Source organism: Falco punctatus (genome assembly GCF_963210335.1).
Source record: "Falco punctatus genome assembly, chromosome: 5".
NCBI classification, from domain to species: Eukaryota; Metazoa; Chordata; class Aves; order Falconiformes; family Falconidae; genus Falco; species Falco punctatus.
In genome coordinates, this window is record NC_137584.1 from 55,434,566 (window position 1) to 55,454,973 (window position 20,408).

At 37.9% G+C, this 20,408-nt stretch overlaps 1 protein-coding gene across 2 annotated transcripts in view; it reads right to left on the minus strand.

Moving 5' to 3' along the window:
- LOC308065005 (ectonucleotide pyrophosphatase/phosphodiesterase family member 1-like) overlaps positions 1 to 20,408 on the minus strand; it is a 59,669-nt gene that overhangs the window by 19,797 nt on the left and 19,464 nt on the right. Inside the window, exons 3-13 of one of the 2 annotated variants that reach the window (XM_080390398.1) lie at positions 20,106 to 20,222; positions 17,811 to 17,936; positions 17,593 to 17,653; positions 12,206 to 12,303; positions 8,530 to 8,609; positions 7,027 to 7,146; positions 5,785 to 5,894; positions 4,490 to 4,555; positions 4,103 to 4,175; positions 2,472 to 2,580; positions 1,181 to 1,312 (exon numbers count right to left, since the gene is read on the minus strand). In XM_080390398.1, the coding sequence (XP_080246524.1) occupies positions 1,181 to 1,312; positions 2,472 to 2,580; positions 4,103 to 4,175; positions 4,490 to 4,555; positions 5,785 to 5,894; positions 7,027 to 7,146; positions 8,530 to 8,609; positions 12,206 to 12,303; positions 17,593 to 17,653; positions 17,811 to 17,936; positions 20,106 to 20,222 (1,092 nt within the window). The remainder of the gene's footprint in view (positions 1 to 1,180; positions 1,313 to 2,471; positions 2,581 to 4,102; positions 4,176 to 4,489; positions 4,556 to 5,784; positions 5,895 to 7,026; positions 7,147 to 8,529; positions 8,610 to 12,205; positions 12,304 to 17,592; positions 17,654 to 17,810; positions 17,937 to 20,105; positions 20,223 to 20,408) is intronic. The other variant, XM_080390399.1, reaches the window with a different exon arrangement.

Sequence of the window (20,408 nt, forward strand, 5' to 3'; positions counted from 1 at the left end):
CTTGCTAATACACTTCTAAGGAAAAAGAAACAAAACCAACTATCAGGACAGCAGTTTTATCTGGCAAGCATCCTTAGAAAGATAGCCAAGTGCAAGCTGGCTAAGATTCAGATGCTTAGACTCAAGCCAAAACGGACCATTACATCATTTAGTTTGACATTTTGTGTAACGCAGGCCCGTTACATTTCACACAGTTACTTTGTCCTGAGTCTTGATATCCAGTGCTTGACTAAAACACATAATGATTACAGTGGCAAGGGAACCATTAATAATTCCTGCATAGATATATGCAGTGCTACAGAGACAACAATGCTACTTCATGAAAACTGTGCATGTGTCAAAAGCAGGGGATACTCTGCTTTTCTTCTTCCTGAATTTGTTTCTCCAGGGAGAACCTGGAACTGCAGTTGACTCCATGTTCTCAAAGGAAGCATTTAAAAAGAGTTTAAATTAGCATCGAGCAATGAAGTAAACAGGACTTAAAGTCATTGGGGTCAAGGCCTACAAGCTTTTAAGGGCATGGAGAACAATAATCTAGATAGAAAAAAACCCCAAAACTATGAAATATGAAGGAAATGCCTGCATTCAACATTAAGTAGTAACAAAAACAGCAGACAGCGTTCACCTAAAATGTGACTGCATAATGCATCAAACTAGAAAATTTGTAAGCATGGATTTTTACTTGTTTATTAACTTTGCAGTTTACTCAACTGCTTCAAGCCATTAAGCCATTTTTCAATAACTAAGAATATAATATTTCTAAAATAATATGTAAATATAGTAACAGTCTAACATTTAAGACAGAAATATAGCAAATTTATACATAAACTGGTAAATCAGGAAATGAGTGGAGATGTGAGAGGAGGAGGATTTTGGGGCTGTCTTGAGCACCAAATACCCAAATCAAAGGACTTACTTTCACAAGGCAAGAGCATCTGCAGTTAGTCACTCTGAGGCAGCCCACAACAGCAATCTGTAGGATTCAGATATGCTTTCAGGCCTTAAAGTTAAATGGTCTTTAAAACCACAGGTACACTAGTCAGTATTTCTTCAGCATCCAGGTTGTCCCTAGCTGACCTTCACTCTGGTTTACCAATAGAATATATGGATCTTAAGTTTGTATTCATAAAGTACGAAAGCATGTAACTGAGTAATAAAAATTAGTTTAGCAATTACATACAAGAGAAATACTCATCTGGAACATTATTAGGTCTTAGGCGAGCTGCAGGACCAGGTACTACTATGAAATCTTGAACATTGTCCAGATAGCTGTTGAGATATGCTGTTTTTCTGCAGCTCCCTGCTTCCATCCCTGCAAAAGGAAACAAATTTTAATTAAAAAATGGGAATGTTAGTGTAGATTAGCCTTGTTACGGAGACATGTAACTGAAGTTGTAGAAGTCAGAAATTTAAGTTCTCAGATCTTTTTATCAGAATCCCCAAGATAACTAAACCAAGGAGACCACAACATGTATGGAAGAAACAAAAAACTGCATAGATATACAGTGTCAGCCATTTCCCTCAGCTGAGAAAGACACTCCAATTGAATAGACTTTTTTTTTCTCTGAAAGGAAGAAATCTTATAAGCCTAAGAACAGCAGCAATGCTTAGACCAGATATTGATTTAGTCCAATATCCTACCAGTATCCTACTGAACTAGTGTTCATAACATGTCTAGAGAAATACTCAATAAACCCAGCAATTATGGACTGATCTTCCTCCTATAAATGTTACTTATCAGTTTCCAGAAGTACATAGAAGTACATGCATTTGAACTCTTACTTTTAATAATTCTTGTGAGGTTTACCCTCAATTTATTCCATAAATATTTTTTAAAGCTGTATAGATGCTTGTCTTGGATCATTCCCACTGACAATGAATTCTGCTAGTCAATTTTGTGCTGCATGGAAGTGCACTTATATTTTTTTTGTCAGGAAAAGCAGCAGAAATAGATTATTGGTAAAATACATAACTTTTTACAAAAAATTAACTCCAGAAATAAAGAAAAGCTATTACAGGAATAAATCAAAGTTTCATGTTAACAACCCCCTAATAATGGATAAGGGAACTGATAACTCAAAGGAAGCTATGACTTATATTTTCACTTCAGCCATTTGCAAACAATTGCTGTGCAGTGTAGTTAAAAGACAGAATAAAATGAAATCTATTTTTACCAGCTCACATTTTATTTCTGTTATCAGCTGGTAATGATCACAAAAGGAATTAGAAATAAAATATGAAAATCATTTAATCTCCCCTTATTTCTCCACTTCTCCCCCCGCCCCCCCCCCCCCAAGTCTGATTCTCACCTACACTGCTTAGATCTTACACCATCTTGATAATACAAAATATAAATTCTAGGTATTAGCTGCTTTGTTAACTTTGTAGAAACATGCAAGTATAAAATCAGAATATTACTGTATGAAAATAGCTCTTCAAAATGCTGTTATACTTTATAAAATCAAGTTTACCATGATCTGATATAAAAATAATGTTCAGGCATTTATGCAAGTTCATTTGCTTGAGACCATCCATCAGCATTCCTACTATGCTGTCCACTCTCTGTAATGCTATAATGACCTGCAGGACAAAAACAGGAATGTAAAGTAAGTGCTAACTACTTCAATTAAAAATTTGGATTTATTTCTAGGGAGAGTGAATAAGTTTAAACTGTAACAGTATATGGTAATAAAGATTAAGAAGCAACTCACACACCATTCAAGGCTCGTTGCAATCCAGACATAAATGAAGGACACAGGGGACATACAACTGCGCAGTAACCCCCAAACTTATGAGTGGGAACACATATAGTGTGCAGCAACAGGAGGTACTGTGAGGACAGGATACTTGGAGCATTCTCAATAGACCATCAAACCTGCTTTTTGCCTATTCCTACTTCTCTCAGTTGCACACTCTTTAGATGCATTGTCTTTACATCTACTGAGAATGGACTCAACAGGTACGCCTGTACTGAGAATTAAAAATGGGAGCCTGCAGATTGCCTAGCACCTGCACTGCTCAGGGCTACCTCCATCTACAGAAAACCGGCTATATCTACACTACACAGCTCATTGCCCCATTTTTTTCTGGGCCCTACACCATACTAAGACATACTAAGATATTTCTGAGGAGATTATGTACAAACCCTCAGGGTCTTTCTCTCCAGAACATTCCTGACATACAGAACTTTAGATCCACTTATTAACCAAAGAAAAGGATAATCAAATTAAATGTTCCCTATACTGCAGTTCCAATTAGTTGTGTGCTACTGTACTTGGCACTTACATCCATCTGCCTGTTCCTTACAGTAGCAGTAACTACTCACACCTCCAGAGAAATTAGCAAGAGCTTTTTAATGTTGTCACCACTGAGGTCAACCACCCATTTAATATGCCCAAACATCCTGACCGTTCAAAATGGCAGAATTTTGTTCCTGAATGTCCAAGAGGTTTTTTTTCCTTCGCATTTTTCATTTTGGTTTGTTAAAATGTAAAGCTGCTTAATACTTTTGAGAACAGCAGCAGTCCCAAAGACTTCTTATTTATACAATAGGTACATAACAGATTATGACAGGGCAAATGTCCCTTTCATCACCCTTTTTACAAGCCACCATAAAATCTAACTGCAGGGAGATAAGACCAGTATTCATCTAACCTTTGCATAGAGACTGGGGGAAAATGAAGGACAATTATGACATAAATACTTAACCACCAAAGCTTGGACTACTGCTACAAAAAAAAAAAAAAAAAAAAAATAAAAATAATCATCTCTGTTCTTGCTAAATGGAAAGTATACCTTTCTGTCCCCTTCCTCCTCACTAAAATTAACACAATGAATTAGAAGACACAAACCATACAGAAGACATATCCAAACCTGCTTTGGCAATTTAAAAGTTACCAAAATAAAGAAAATAAAAGTTAGGCTTAAACAGCCTATTTAGTACATGCTTTGTATCAACGTTAATTAAGGATGGGCTGCCTATTCACAACTTATTTCCTAATAAGCATACTGAACATGGTGTTTATTAATCTAACATGAATTTTGGAAGTTCATTACAGAGTCAGAGAAAACCTTCAAATCTAAGAAGAAAAAAACTACTTACTCCACTGCTTACTGGTCCAAACTTATGGCCCGAGGAATCTGGTTCTTCTAAATACAGAGTGTAAAAGTGTGGTCTATATCAAACAGTACCAAAAATGTAATATTTTACATACACGTTTAAACAGTTTGAAAAGATTATATTTCAACAATGGATATCAAATATTGGAAACAACACTGTCATTCAGAGGAAGAACACATTAAAGGGAAATAGAGAATGTAACTTAAATAAAAAAAAAGTTTCAGTCATACAATCAGGATTGCATTAAATAGTACTTTAACATCATTAGAATAATGCATAAGATACTGTTTAAAAAGGAAGTAATATTTACAAAGTAATTCATTGCAATACCACTTGAACAGGAAGTTACACTTGCAATTGTATACCTACCTTTCATCTTCAGGTAACTGCAGCCAGCGAAGAACAGTTACCACCCTTTCTTCAAAGGGAATTGAGCTGTATCAGAACAGTATAAGATCAACCAACCCCATATTTTCAAGAGCTAAAAAATTTTAAGTCACATATTACAAAAATTAATGTACTTTAGCAGAGAAAACTGAGTTCAGCTGGATGCCATTAAGAGCTATTTAGTAGGATGCAAGTTTATCTATGCTAAGTGCTGTAACTCTACAGGAATTAACGGGAACTTTAGATTGGGCATTGGATATTGTCCCTATTGATTGCAATGTGATTATAATAAAGCTCCCAGTATTGCTTGTGTTTATTATACAAAGAGAATAACTTGGCTTCGAGGTGCAAAATGATGTACAGGTCTTCATTCCTGTACTATGTTTTGAAAAAGCTTTGGTTTGGTGGTAGGTTGGGTTTTTTTTAATGTTTAAACAGTTTGAATACAAGTTATCATACTATGTCACAAAGTAGATGCTCTGTATCAATTACTGAAGTAGACCAACAATAAGCATGTTGACATGTAATAACATAAGGCACCCATAAAGTTATTAATTCAGCTACTTAACACAAGTAACAATGTAGAAGTTCATGGGGGGGGGGGGGGGTGGGGGTGGGAAGTAGTAAGTCAAGAATCAGACTTTCCATGCTATATGAAGAACTTAAGAAAATAAAATGATCCTAGGAAGATAGAAATGGAAAAAAACTGATTTCTTGGGCAGGGTTTGAGGTTATTAAATAAATACCGATAAACAGATTTATGTAGAATTTTCATTAGGCAGAAAGTGTTACTTGCAGTGAAAAGCAATCACTAACTAAAATATGACTGCCTTAATGTGAAATATTTTAAAAAAATTACAAGGAAAATAGTTTTATGTTAGAACAATTTACCACAGTCAACAGTAAATTTTAGTTTTCATGGACAATACTGCACCAAGACCTGGTCCATTCACTGTTTGAGAGGTTTGGATTGAATGAACCAACACAAGATTTTTATAAATAGAAACAGAAAAGTACTAAAGCTTCAAAGCTGGCTGCTCTTAAAGATGATTTTTCCACATCTTTCCCTTACAATGTTTGCTGAGGAATGGCAGAACGATTAGACAAAGAATCTACACTGTAGTGAAACAAAGTTAATTGCATCCTATTTTGGTTTTTTCCTCATGTTGTGTACAACAACTTAGAAAAACAGGGAAAAAAATTATGCTTTCTCTGACATCTGTCCCATTACAACAGTTAAAGTAAAATATTAATCCAAGACACAGGAGTTTACATACCTATTGTATTTTTCATACAGGTTTGGGAAGGTTCCATTAACTGCCACATCTGACCCAGGCCAAAAGAATGTACCTGCTTTTAGACCTTGGTACATAGCCGTTAACCAGATCTGCAGGAGAACAATCAGCATCAGTAGTGCAAGTCACTGAATTAGCTGAGTAACTGCCAGATCTGCCGCCACCCCCACCAACTCTGCACCTTCCAGCAAGATCAAAACCTGAAAATATAAGTCGAGCACTCTGGACAGTCAATCTTACATGTCATGGCTATCTACAGTCCTTACCGCAAACAGAATTATAGAAACACTCACATCCCTTCTGCTACTACATCAGGGGGAGCCTGGACAGAAATAGGAACCATTAGCTTCCATGGATGGAGTGCTAATGCAATGGTAGAACCGTATCTGAAAACTAGGAAGAGGAAATGTCTCAAGAACAGCGAAGTAAGAAGGGATAGGAATGTCTGAGGACCTACGTCCCATATAAGCTGAAATATGGGACCAAGACTTCAGTTGACTCTTCCAATTTTACTGCTGATGTCATGATTTGCAGATTTCTGTCTGCTTTCTGCATGTTTTCCTGCCTGACTTGTACACCATGTTCTTCTCAGTGGTCTGCAAAGTCTACACTTGTGTGTTCCTTCCTCAAACAAAAAAACACCAACCCCAAAAAAAGCAAGCCACCACACACACAAAAAAACAGTCGTCTTCACATTACTAAATAGTTGCATCTGTTGCCTTGTTATTCTTCAGGCTAGCACTCACCAAAACTTCCCTATGCCACTTCATTTTGATAGTAGTCTCAACAAATTTGCCATAGCTATAGAATTAAACCTAGACATTTTCTTTAAAACTACATCTTTAGACTTAGCAGTAACTTGGGCAGAGTGTAAACCTTTACTATTGCTTATTATTAAAATTAACTGGTCTGTTGATTTCCTCAAAAAAGTTAACCACAAGCCTACTTCATGTTAAAAACAAAACAAAATCTGGTATCTCTATTAGTTATTTTAAGCTAGCTTTCTCCCTAGAGAAAATTCCATTTACATTCAACAAAATCTGTTACACTTAGTTACATTTGTCATTTTGCAGCTCTAGTATGGCAGTTCCTAATCATGCTGACTAATTCTCCTTGGCTGACTTAGAAGTACCCTCTGTACTCTTTCAACATCACTATGCATCCAAGTGATATTAGGTAACATAACAGGCTGATGTACATTCTCAGCAGTGTATTAATACTTACAGGCTGTCCTTGGTACCACAGTGGATTAAACTTCTCTTCACTTTTAAGGGTGAAGGATGCATTTCTTTTGGGGTCATACATCTTGTTATCAATTATACCATGAGATTCAGGATACAGCCCCTGTAATTGAAAGCATAACTTGTGGCAACACTATAAAGAAAAAGAACCTTCCAGCTACACAAACCGAAGTCCACTAGACAAGTATGTCCAGTGGATAAACTTCTACTCCACCGCTACCTCAAGACCCAAGTTTAACAGCATCACCAACCATTACTACCAAGCCCTACTTTAAAAGTCTTAATTGCTTCTCAGCAAAATTGGGGAAAAAAAAAAACAAACAAAAAACCAAAGGCAAGCAACTTGCTCTGGAATCAAGCTGAAAGACACTGTCTCAGTTGATGCATTTCTTTTATCTTTAGTACCAATGACAAAGCAATAACCTATGCTGGACCTCCATCACATCACCAAAACCTGAGGATTTCAAAGGAGAATTGCACATCATCAGGTAAAAGCTCTAGCTAAGAATCATGATTACATAAGCTGTTAAAGAAGTGCTCAGAGGCACCAGCTGTTAGGTGGTTTTAAGAGACTTTGTGCTCTGCCTTCAAATAGGCCAGCTCCTTTTTACATTAAAGGTATAACACCACCACCAGTAGGACCCTGATAAACACCACACCTGCTACTTTTCACAAGAGACAAAGCTCTGTACTGCACTTGGGGACACTCACATGGTTGCAGGGCACGATTAATGCCTCTCAGTTGAGTATACAATCATGGATATTTGTGAGGATTAAACAATTAAACTTCTCATTCCTGAACCTGTGTTCCTCAGTGACCAAAAGTCCTGACAAACTGCAAAGGGAAGAAGGAAGTGCAGATCCTCAAATATTTGATTGAATTTTAGTTCTGACATGAATAAACTAAGAAGGATCTGCTCAATTCCGACCCTGCATTCAGTGTTGAAAATCTCAATTATTTTTTTTTCCTCCTATACACAGGAGGCGATAAATTTACAAGATCAGCTTTGTGACATTCCTATCCAGGTTTGGGTAAAATCCATCACGGAGTCAACATCAACATGAAGTTCAAATGTTTCTTTTCATATGCTTCTTTACATCATGCCAAGCTACCTTAAAGTGTAACAAGGCTAGCAGTTTAAAAGAGCCACGTGGCTCTCGCTCTGAGAGCAAGCGAGCTGCTATTCAGTGGAAATTTCTACATAAAGGAGGAGTTGTAAAGTGATGTGACCTTCCACCTGTATGGGAATTCTTGCAGCTAGTCTTGGAAAGATTAGATTACTTAATCAGATTAGATCTGACCAATTAGCTGTAGTGTTATAACTGTTAATCTAAATTAGGTAGAGAGCATAATATATATATTTTCCTATTCTGAAGGGAAATCCTATTATTTTAACAATCCAGAGAACTACACTACTCCCTTGGAGACAACTTGATAATCAACATTCTTTTCAGTAGTGGAAACATAGTATACAGGAATTCTTACTGTGACAATGGAGTAATGATTAGGAAAGGTTTTTGAAGGATACACTGGTCTCATACTGGAAGTGTATGTTCCACATTTCTCTAGAGGGAGGAAGAAAGAAAATCAGCAAAGTTACAGAAATAAAACCCTTGCAAGCTTCTCTCATGAAGATATATACCTATTTAAAAAGAGAAAATCAAAAGCTATTTCCAGAAAGTTTTTGTTCTTCACAATTGTGGAGTTAATACTCCATATTTCTTCCCACATTCATTTACAAGCAACTGAATGGCTATTAAAAATTGTATGTACTCATAATGACTGCAATGGTCACATGAGCAAAACCTATAGCCCTTATGAAAAGCAAGCATAGATAAGAATTAATAATCAAAGAAATCACACCCTCCAAAGTTGCCCTGGTATGCTGTAAGTGACTCCTGCAGCTTGAGACCAACTAGCTACTTCGCCATGGGCCCTCCTAGAGATGAAATGGCCACTGGCAGTGGTGCCCCAGCTCTTTCAGTCACCTGTGAAGTCACTATTTTTCAGTCTCCTTTTTGGTTTTGGCTTGTTGTTCTGTATTGGGTTTGTTGGGTTGTTTTTTTTTAAAATAAAAATAAGCTCTTATTTTATTTATCTTAGCATATTTTTTTAAAAATACCAGTCTTTAAGAAGATTAGTGCACAGTATTTGCTAGTATCAAGAGTCATTAGCCAGGCCAAAGCACTTAAGCAAACCTTACTTAAGTTAGATGCCTAAATTTCACAGGCAAACAGATGGGCGGCGATTTAAAAAAGAAAAAAAAAAAAGCAAAAAAAAATGCCTTCATTAATTTCATAATTACTATGCAATAACCAAAACCACTTCAACTGATATTAAAGAGCCAAAAGCAATGACCCTATAGAAAGGCCACCACTAGGATGTTTATTGGCCCTCTGAGTCATTATATATAATAAAAATAAAATAGAAATGGAAGGTTTGATAACTCAAGAAGTGTTGTGTCAAGGCACTTTGAACTCATTGGATTGGGCATTTGGATTCGATCTCAGTCAAAACCCCCTAAACAACAGTTTGAGCTAATTAAGACAAAAAGACATCAAGACAGAAAAATAAATCCTCTCAAATTACATAAACATCCCCTCCCACATTTGCATTCTGTAGTAACAAATCATCAGTTATGCATTTTTTGCTACTGCAACACACTTGACATATTTCAACCATTGTTGAGGCCACTTTCCAAAATTGCAGGGTTTTGGTGGAGGTAGGTGGGGAGGTTGGGGTATTTTTTCTTGCTTTGTTTTTGAAGTAAAGAGAAAAAAATACACTAAAAAGCTTTCATTTTGTCCAAAATCATAGGATGTTTTGCTGGGACTTCTCCATTACAGTTATTTTTCTTTCTGTTTAGCTTGTTGCCTTCAAGGCAATTTAAGACAAAATGAGGATTTATCTAAAACTTACAATATTACAACATGCATACTTGAAAATGTCTTCTCTGAACCCCCTATGCACACGTGTCTATGCCAGGGTTCACAGAAAACCCTTAGTTCCATGCTGAACTGCCCACCTTTCAGCAAACAGCAGAGAGAGTGAGTGTGTAATAAAACTTGCTAGAAGTGTAATTAAGGTATTGTCTTACAGGCATCCGATCCAACATACTTCTTCAAGGAGACATCAGAATTTCATTGTAGGCATGGCTGAATTAACAGGACTAGATAATGGGAATACTTTTATCTAACAGAACGCTGCACTTGCCATCAATTCTTTTTAAAGTGGAAAATCCAGGGATTTTATGTTGCTCTAATTTAATAAAGAACTAAGCAGTCCAATAAGTTACTTAATGCAAGTAACTGTTCACTGCTTTGTAAATGCAGTCATTCATAAATGTTCAAAAAGAGACACAGTTTACTAGTCCTTTAATTGGCTAACTATGAACTTCAAAAGGATTCAATACAATTTTTCAGCAATAGTCAAGTAATTTATCAATTATTGTTACTTGTCTACCACAGAGGAATATATTTCATCACCCTTTCCTGCACAGTAAAATACTGTAGTAGTATTTACACTCATAGAAACATTTATCTTTACAATATAACTGCTTCCACCATTTTCAGTGCTTAGACGCATGGGATATGAAGTACATGGAGATTTGAAGCCACAAGCCCCCAGAGTGTCACATGATACATACCCCAGTGACACTAATTTTCATTCATAAGACTATTTTTCTCTTGCCGAAGAAAGTTTGCCTTATATGAGCTTTTCACCCACCATTTTACTATGAGGTGGGAAAAAAGCCTAGAAAGCAAGGTTTTGTAACAAGACAAAGCTGAAGATCCTGTAGTATATTGTATCACAGAAGGTTTCTACAAGATTACAAAAAACACCCCACAGTAATGTAGAACTGCAAACATAATGCAAAAATAATTTTTCATCCAGACTGTTGCTTATTTTGCTGTGTCTCAACAATGTGTTATTAAACATTCTGATTTTAGAATCCTTTAGAAACTTAAGTTTAGACCATCAAAACCTCCATGGTTCTGGAGAAGTAAAGTGACTTTGATGAAGATATCAAGATATTTCTTAGTGGTCTGAATCTATTATGGGAACAGTGGAAAGAGAAATACAATTTTATAATAGAAGTCAATGAGGGAAGTTGCACTGTAGCCTATCCTGACCAAAGAATGAAGAAACTTTACATGTGGAAGTGGATGTCACAGCCTAGAAGTCCTGCAGACGCTTTGTGGCACTGTTATCTTCCATCTCGGCCACCGCTATAACCATTTATTATAGCCAGCCTCTCCTCACAATGCCCAAGAAGTCTTCAGTTAAAATGCTTATAACTGCATTTAATGAAATTGTTTCAAATGCGTCATTTTATTCTAATGTGAAACAAAACCTCAAGTACATCTGTGAATTGTTATCCTCTGGAACAGATCAAGTTGTAAAAACCACTGTACAAAACAGCAAGTATTTTTACTGATTTATGTTTAGTCAAATTGAAGAGAGCCACCCCAGGTAGTAATTTATGAACAACAAGATTGGCAAATTTTTCAGACAAGAAACTCCATCAGTTCTTTACAGACCACAGCCAGAACAGTGATATGAAAAGTAACTGAAGTTACTTAGATGCTACAAAGTAAGACATTATAAAAGCTAGGGGCGGGGGAGGGAATAAAATGTGTTTATGAGGCTCTCATTTCATCTGAATTTTTTGTTAAATGAAGAATCTCTGAGATTCAACATATTTCTACCAGCCATTCTGTATCATCTGTTCCTAATCTCTTCCTTCTCTACCTTCTTTTTCAAATATGATCAAATGCTTTCTACCTTGCTTTCCATTTTGCAAAACTATTCTACCTAAATATTAGACAATATACAACACAGAATAAAAAGCATGTCTACTTCTATTTTGAAGCAATGAAGTACGCTCACAGCTAAAAGCATCCACCTCCTAAACATGGGAATGGCTACTTAATTTTTAAGGTTTCAATGAATATTACCAGCGCCCTTTCCCCATGCCCTCCCCTGGCTTTGCCCTTCTGCCCTCCCATACCTCAAGTTCTCTGTGCACAGTTGTTACTTAGAACAACAACTACAATTTCCATGGGGGAAGAGTGAGGATTTTAAAGGGTAAGCATAGCTACATCTATGTGGTTTTTTTTAGGTAAGACATCATGATATTTCTTAGACAAAGACTACTCACGTAATTTGCTAATAACGGGTAGAAGTCCACCCCAAGTCTGCAAATACTCTGCTCTGAAGCCATCCAATGAAAACAGTAACACTGGAGATTTGGTAAATCTGAACAAACAGAGATTCAAGTATTAAAAGACAGACTCTGAGAAATAATTTCCTACCAGCTATTTCCAGAAAGTTTCCCCCAAATCACGGGGATGTTCATTATGGGACTATAAACCAGGCCAAAGAAGTAAAGTCTTCCTAAGCAGGACGGTGTGCAGGCTGGCGCAGCCGTCAGAGCAGCTGTTTGCTCCCCTCGCTGGTAGGCTGGCACAGCAACCCTGCCCAAAGAGGCTGAGGGTTGCAGTAGGCCACGCACAGGGAAATCATGACAAGGCCTGATTTCACAAACACCCATAAAATAAAAAAACAAGCCAAGATGCTCATGTAATCCATCTGGTACTCCTTATCTTGACATCAGCTCCACCGGAACAACGCTCAGCCCCTCCAACCCCCCACCCCAAGGTAAGCAGGCAAAGAGAAAAGGCAGTGTGAAGTCATGGCTTTCCTTTATTCACTTAGTTCCTGAACTACTTGTAATCCAGCTGAAAAAAAAGGAATTTTCCTTTTTACATATACATGCACAAAACCGTAAGAAAGTCTGACATACAGGATATGTTAAATCAGCAATTGTAACATTTTCCCTTTCATCTTATAAAGATTATTTACCCAAGAAGAATTTGTTTACTGTACAAGAAGTACTAACAGTTTCCAAACTAAAAGATGTGGCCTACAACAGGAACACTGTAACAGTATTTCTGACTGGAACTTGACATGTAAATTAAGAATGTGATTTCACAGGAACCAGCAAAAATAAATTCTTCCCTTCCCTTCTCCACAGGGCCTGTGTTTTCCAGCCTTATCCCTGTTCAAACAATTTTCCTCCAAGTACTTAAAACATTGCATCACAGGCAGTAACAGTCATCAGTAACTTCTTCCTTAAGAAAAAAATATTCTATGTTTGACCTATAGGTATAACAACATGTGAGACTGCAAAAAAATCACTGCAGTGCAGCAACAACCACTGAAAATACAGATTGGCATAGAAGAATCAAATATATTTTACATGCCAATTACAAGTTTATTTTTCTTTTTTATGTTTACAAATTGTAAAATGAAAACGTTTTTCTAGAACTTTGTTGCACTTTGATTTCCCAAAATAAATGGGTGAAGACAGAAGACAAAAATTATTTACAAAGCGTTGACAATTTCTTTAGTGAGGTACACAAAAAAATCCAAATACTCACAACTGAAACATTTATAAGCCTTATTTCAGTCAAACAAACGTGACTGTATTAAGCTGAAGATCAGTTAGGCAACCAAAACATGTCTATTCAAGAAAATGTTAATTGACAATTTGGACAATGCTTCAGCCAAAATGATTTCACTAGTCAGAACCATTACATAGCCTACTCTGCACCCCAGGCAAAATAAAACATGATCAGAGGGCTGGAGCGCCTCTCCTATGAGCACAGTCTGAGAGAGTTGGGGTTGTTCAGCCTGAAAAAGAGAAAGTCCTGGAGAAATCTTATAGCAGCCTTCTAGTACCTAAAGGGGGCCTACAAGAAAGCTGGAGAGGGGCTTTTTACAAGGGTATGTCGTGATAAGACAAGAGGGAGTGGCTTTATAAACTGGAAGAAAGCAGATTTAGATTAGATGTTCGGAAGAAATTCTTTACTGTGAGGGTGGTGAGACATTGGAACAGGCTGCCCAGAGGAGCTGTGGGTGCCCCATCCCTGGAAGTGTTTCAAGGCCAGGCTGGATGGGGCTTTGAGCAACCCACCCAGCTGAAAGAGCTGCTGCCAATGGCAGAGGGGTTGGAACCATCTGGTTCTCTTCCAAGCAAAACCATTCTATGATTCTACGTATTTATAAAAATGTGGTTTTGTCACCCGGTTTTTATTTATATGGTATATTTATTACCATCTTTTGAAAATCTTAGTAGGGACAGTTAGGTGGGAACAAGTAGTGAATGATCCTTCAGACTGAAACTAAAGTCCTTTGGCAGAACAGAGTAGGGAAACTTTCATGTACTACTTTTGTCCATATTACAAGTATTTTTTTGCCCCACCAATTCTGATTTCTGTAACTTTTGCAAATACCTTCTCTGCCCGCCTGTCCCGCCCCCAACAAATGGATTCCCTCCAGTGCAGAGGTCTAAAAGTCTTCACTGCAAATTTTCCTGCAATAAAATATGAAATTTGAGGCAAAGACTGTTCAATATTGCTTACCAACAAGTCTAACCGGGAAAAAAAACCAAACACAAAAAACAACCAACCAAAAAAAATAATTTAAGACAACTCCTTAGAAGGGGACTTTACGCAACTGTTTCTGGTTTGGCATTTACAAGTAAACCAACTGTTAAGTACATGTTTTTATTGTCTGCAAATCTAGCTGCTGATCCCCTTGCACATGTAAAATTAAACCTGGCAAAACAGACCATTGCCACAACCAGGGAGACTGGCTGTTTCGCTTCTATATACTTTACACTGAGTGTGCTGAAACTCATAACTGCCCCGTGCTCAGGGAAGCAAAGCATGACAGACCACATTAAACTGCACTCTCTTTGGAACAGCTCCAGTAAAACCCCCAAACTGATCTGAGCTCAGTTCCAACATATATCAGCAATTTCACTACTCCTTCTGGTCAGTAGCCAAGGTTACACTACTTCAAAAATGTGCTACCATCAGTGAGCAAGCAAGCCTAGGAGGCTCAAGTTTTGGCCCTGCCAGTGATTCATGCTGGCTGTGTCCAAACAGTATGACAAGGGTGTTTCACAGCTCTTGGATAAATATGTATGCCACAGTCACATCCTGACTCCAAACTGAAGGAAATGCCATGGTAATTATCCCCTCCTATAAACTGGTTTCTATGGAAACAATGTAGGCAACACAGGCTTGCTGTGGTCTAGCAGGTTCACCAGTCTAGATGGTCAAGAGCTCAGAACCACAGACCACAATTAAAGGAAAAAAAAGTAGAAGAAAGAAAGGAAAAGAGAAAAAGCCCCCTTGAAAAGCTAAACATACTACACCAAAAACATCCTATCCCACACACACTACTGCTTATATACAGCCACAAAGCACAGGAAGTAAAGATTTCTTTTCCGCTAAACATACATAAAGGCTCAACGGGAGACATAATAGCAATCTTCAAATATACAGGAGAGATCTGCAAAGAGGAATGGAATCAGCTGCTCTTCCAGCTCAATGAAGATAGAACAAATAGTAATAGGCTTAAAAGTACAGCAACAGATAGTAAGACATCAGGAAAACCATCTAGCTAAGCACTGGGATAAACTGGTTAAGTGTGTTTGAATTTGCTCCTAGAACAGTGGGAAAGACTAGCTTACTCCTGAAATCTTACAGCCCTTTAGCTTTATGGTCCTATTAAACAACATAGAACTCAGTATTGGAAAGACTTAGGTGCATACTTCATTTTAAGCATTTGACCAGTCTCGTTGATTTCAGTGGGATTTCTCAAATTAAGCACCTCATTTAACACTGCAATGTCTTTTGTCTCTTCTGTACCACAAGAGCAAACCCAACCAAAACAGAGTAAAACCAGCAATATGAACCCACAAAACATTCTGTATTAATATGCACAGAATCAGAACTGTTATCTTGAGACCTCAAAATGAGCACTCTGCTGAAGTCACTGGCACTCCTGTCTACTTCACCATAGGAAAAAGTGAATTGTTTACAGAGTTATTAGTTATGGGAAAGGCTTGTGTGCTAATAGGCTGAGATGAGCCTTCAGTCAACACTTTGATTCAACTCTGACCACACATCACCCTTTCCTGGGCTGGGTTTTATTGCAATATTTTTGGTTTTGCCAGGATTAAAGCAGTTTTAGTAAACTACATATCCCTTTCATACAAACAAAAATAAAAAAGCTGAAACCAAGTTAACCAATAGGAGTTGCCATAGGGCATTCTACAAGGTTAATGGCATGATGTGCCCAAGGCTCTTGCTTGTTTATCCACCCTTTGGGGTTAACACTTCCTGATCTTTCATTAGTGAAATCAGCATCCTAAAGTCAGTTCCCAGCACACAGTCCTGAATGGCCCCTGACCTCAGAACAGGAGTTAGAGATAAAAGCTCCCAGAACCACCTGGCTACCACACTCCTACATGTGGGTTTATCAGGAGCTTTGACTTCAAGCTGGACAGCAGCTCCTATTCGTCTTGATGAAGGTTCTGAAATGTAACTATGTTTGTTGATGCTTGGAATCAGAATGAAAAGTGCTTATTTGGTATACAAATATTCCAAAAGGAAATGTATTTTGTCAACAGTATTATAACTCCAATGAACATAGCAATATATAAATTTTCTAGTGTAAGTCACAAAAAGTAGTGACATAAAAAATGAGAATTTTTTACTTTCTAGAAACATTTCAGCACGCCATAATTTCAAAATCATCAAGCTGAAGATAGTTTTGATTTTTTTCAAACCCTTTTCAGATAAAAACACAATTGAATTCAATTCATCCCCACAACATATCTACAAACTATTTTCCAGTGGAAGACTTTTCAATCAAGAATGTTTAAGTCATTTCTATTGATAACTTAGACATACAATCATAGTTTACAATGAACTTTAGCTTTAAAGTTAACTTGAAGATCCCACAGCAAAAACAGCACAAGGAATGCAGGCTTTTTTCCTGACTGGAAGCTTTGCTGTCCTATTTGAGCCTGAGTGCTGATGCCATAAACTACACGAGTCATCATTCCTCACAGAGTATACATAAATTGCAGGAGTGGGACCAACATGGAGCTGAGCTAGAAAATACAAGGATCACATGACAGTTTACACCTTTTAAAGAAAGTAGTTCAGACAGCTTGCAAATAACGGCTGTCCCACTGCTGGTGGAACTCGGACAGTGATTTGCCCACATTTTGCAGCTCTGGGGCTAGAACAGACAAGGGAGTGGAAAGGTCTTTAGAAGTGACTGGGGAGGGAAACAGTCTTAGGAGCCTGAGATTGCTGGATGAGTCCCACAATATTTAGGACAGTGGGTATTGGAGCACATGTAGGACAGTGAGGCTGGTACAAGGCAGAGCTGCCCAGAGTATACACATCTGTGAGAGACAGCAGGGTTCAGGAACAGGCATGTCTTGCAAGTCAAGCAAGTGCTGGAATATACAAGTGCTGCTGTGATCAGCAACCTGATCTGTTATGTAGTGTTAGTAAGCATTACCAAATGCTGGCTGAACAGGTGTTCTTCTCTGTCTAGTAGCTCTCTTGTAGTGGATAGGAAAGGCAAGCAGGTCCCAGAAAAGCACAGTAGGAAAAATAATCTCAAAAATGAAACATAAGCAAAGAGCAGAGCTAGGCAAATATACAATGTCCTCACCCTTTCGGACACTGAGGTTCAGTAATGTCCTCACATTCTTCTTCAACCCAGCTTGCCTCTCCTTAAAACAAATGAGTGCACTTTATTTTTTAAGACAGTACATTCTTATCGATAAATGCAAGGGTTTTTTTCATTTTAAAGTTGTATTATCCTTGCTCCTTTCATACAAATATGGGTACACATATGAGAGACCATAGGAACTTGTTGACGATATTTACCTTTACAAACAGCATGATAATTCACACAGCAATCTTTATTTTCCACACAATCATCCGAACAGGAACAATGATATTCTGGTCTCCTCTTCTCTCCACACCTGAATTTATTGCATGTCCATATATGGGCTAAAACACAGATGAGAGAAGGACAGCACAGTGATTAATACCAGAATAAACTGAGTGTTAAGTTCTGTCTCAATTACATACTACCTTGGAACTGTTTTTCAGGTATCTCATGCGTGCATAATATTGCTAGCTTTGGCACTTTAGAAAACAGAAACACCCATGGCTGAATAATCCAAGTGTACAGCCACCTGAATAAGATTATGCAGCATATGGTTATAAATATCAGAAAGAGTCCTTTCTACAGGCCTCCTTCAGATAAGGTAATTTATGTGAGTTTTATCTGGTAAATCCAAACAACTCCCCCAGAAAAGCCCCAAGTGTGACATTGAATTTGGAATGCCTTGAAAACACTGAGCAGCAGTAACTTAATCTAACTTGCACTGAAGTCACAATGGATTTTACCGGTCACCAACAGGCACTCCAGCTTCTTTCAGCATCTCTTAGGCACCGACATCACTGTCACTATTTGAGACTATATTCATAAGCTCACAGGAAGACCTACTGCTTTCAACTTCATTGTTGTTTTTATTTTTCCCGAGTCATATTGATTTTTCTGAACGGAATACTCCAATACATCATATCATTTTGTTATCAAGTGTAAACACAAGTAGATCCTTTGTAGCCAATGAGAATAAACATGAACTAACTGACCAGCTGAGTGAATACTTAAGTGAAGGTCTTAACAGAGACATGGAAGCCAAGTCTCAATGTTTGATTACAAGACAAATCAGCAATCTTTGTATGCTACTAGAAATCCCTAAAAACATTCTCAGGTTAATCTCAGAAATACTGAGCTTCAGTAACTTCACCAATATCAGTAGATCTTTACTTTTGTGAGACAGAAGAATCTATTATGGGTTTAGTTACATGATACTATTTGGAATTTGATTTTCCACTGATCTTAAGACTAATCTAAAAAAAAAACAAAAAAAAACCCACACACACCACCAAGCAATGATTCCCACTCTTAGTGCCAAGACAGATTCTCCAGTTTACTTCTAAATAATTCTTTAAACTGAGGCGAGTAGTGTAATGAAACTAAGTGAAAGATTAAAACCCATGCAACTGTTCTACAAGAGAAAGCTTTATGCAATTCAGAGGACCTTTTAATAACAGTTGATTGAAGCAGGGATCTAAGCTTAGTTTAATCATTTGGTTTTAAAAGTCAACATTGAATTTTTAATTTCAGGGCAAGACCACATTGATAAACTTAATAAATACACATAACTACTTTTCTTCTCACTTCTCTTTAACTGAAAGAAATGCTGCACATGAAGCATGAAGTTTAAATTAGAGAAAACAGTCAAGTTCTGTCCTTAGTGTTACTACCCACACTAGCACCTTTCCCTGTAAAATTTCTCCACAGTACTTTTCACACCTTTGCCTACCTGGCCTTTGCTTTCTGGCAAATCATGAGAACTGCTTCTCACTTTGCAATCACTCTCCACCTCTACAATCTGTTTTTTCATCCTGCCTTGTCCCAAAGGCCAGAACATGACCCTTGCTTCACACTTAAGCTAGGGAGTAGCAAGGCAGAGGGTCTGAATAGCTGTGTAAGGAGAGACAGCAGCTTTCACAGAGCTGCTCTGTCCTTCCCCTTTTTCACGTGGGTGATGACCAAAAGATGCAATATACAGAATGTTCTCCTATTCCTGGCTTTCTTGAGAATGTAGGAGTTGTCCCTGACCCCAAGGACAATGCAGGTCACTGTTCTCTCACTCCCATACAGAGAACAAAAGGCTGGCTGAGGCCATGAGTTGCAGTTTTTCATCCTCTTTCCAAGGGGGAGGGCAGCAGCACAGTCCTCCAAAGCCTCTCCCCCCACAGGAGCTATCGGAAAGCCAGCCTACTGGCTATGTCAGCTCCTATGTAGTCCAGCTGGGTGAAATACAAGCTTTGTGTACAACACGGCAGCTGCACCAGAACCATGAAGTTTCTACATGAGTTCCCAGTATCACCATCACCACTGAAAGTCCACCTCTGGTTGCAAGCAAGGGAGCACAAAGAGGGGGAGACTGCTGGCATCAACCACCCTGCTGTTCAGCAGCCCCCCTTTGCACTCAGAGCCCATCTGAAAGAAGTCAGGTATTACAGCCACCTGATCACAACTGTACTCACATATGTCACAGACCAGAGAGTTCGACCCCACAGCTTTTTTTCCATCCTTACCTGGTTGTATACATGTTTCCTGGTAATCTAAGCAGCAGTTTCCAAGCTTGACACAATCTCTATCACAACGACAGCTTCCAAAGGTCCTTTCAAAGCAACGACCTTTGCAGGTTTTCACTGTAATATTGGATAGTGTTAGATGTCAGTGGCTGAGCCCAAATCAGTCAACATGCAAAAGAAATGATTAAGGTCAGCATATGGAATGACATAGCTAGTCATTCCACAACTTAGAAAATGGCTGCAAACAGTGACAGCCAAAGGAAAAGTCTTGCTCTGACTAAATGTTTATTTTCCTATTGGACA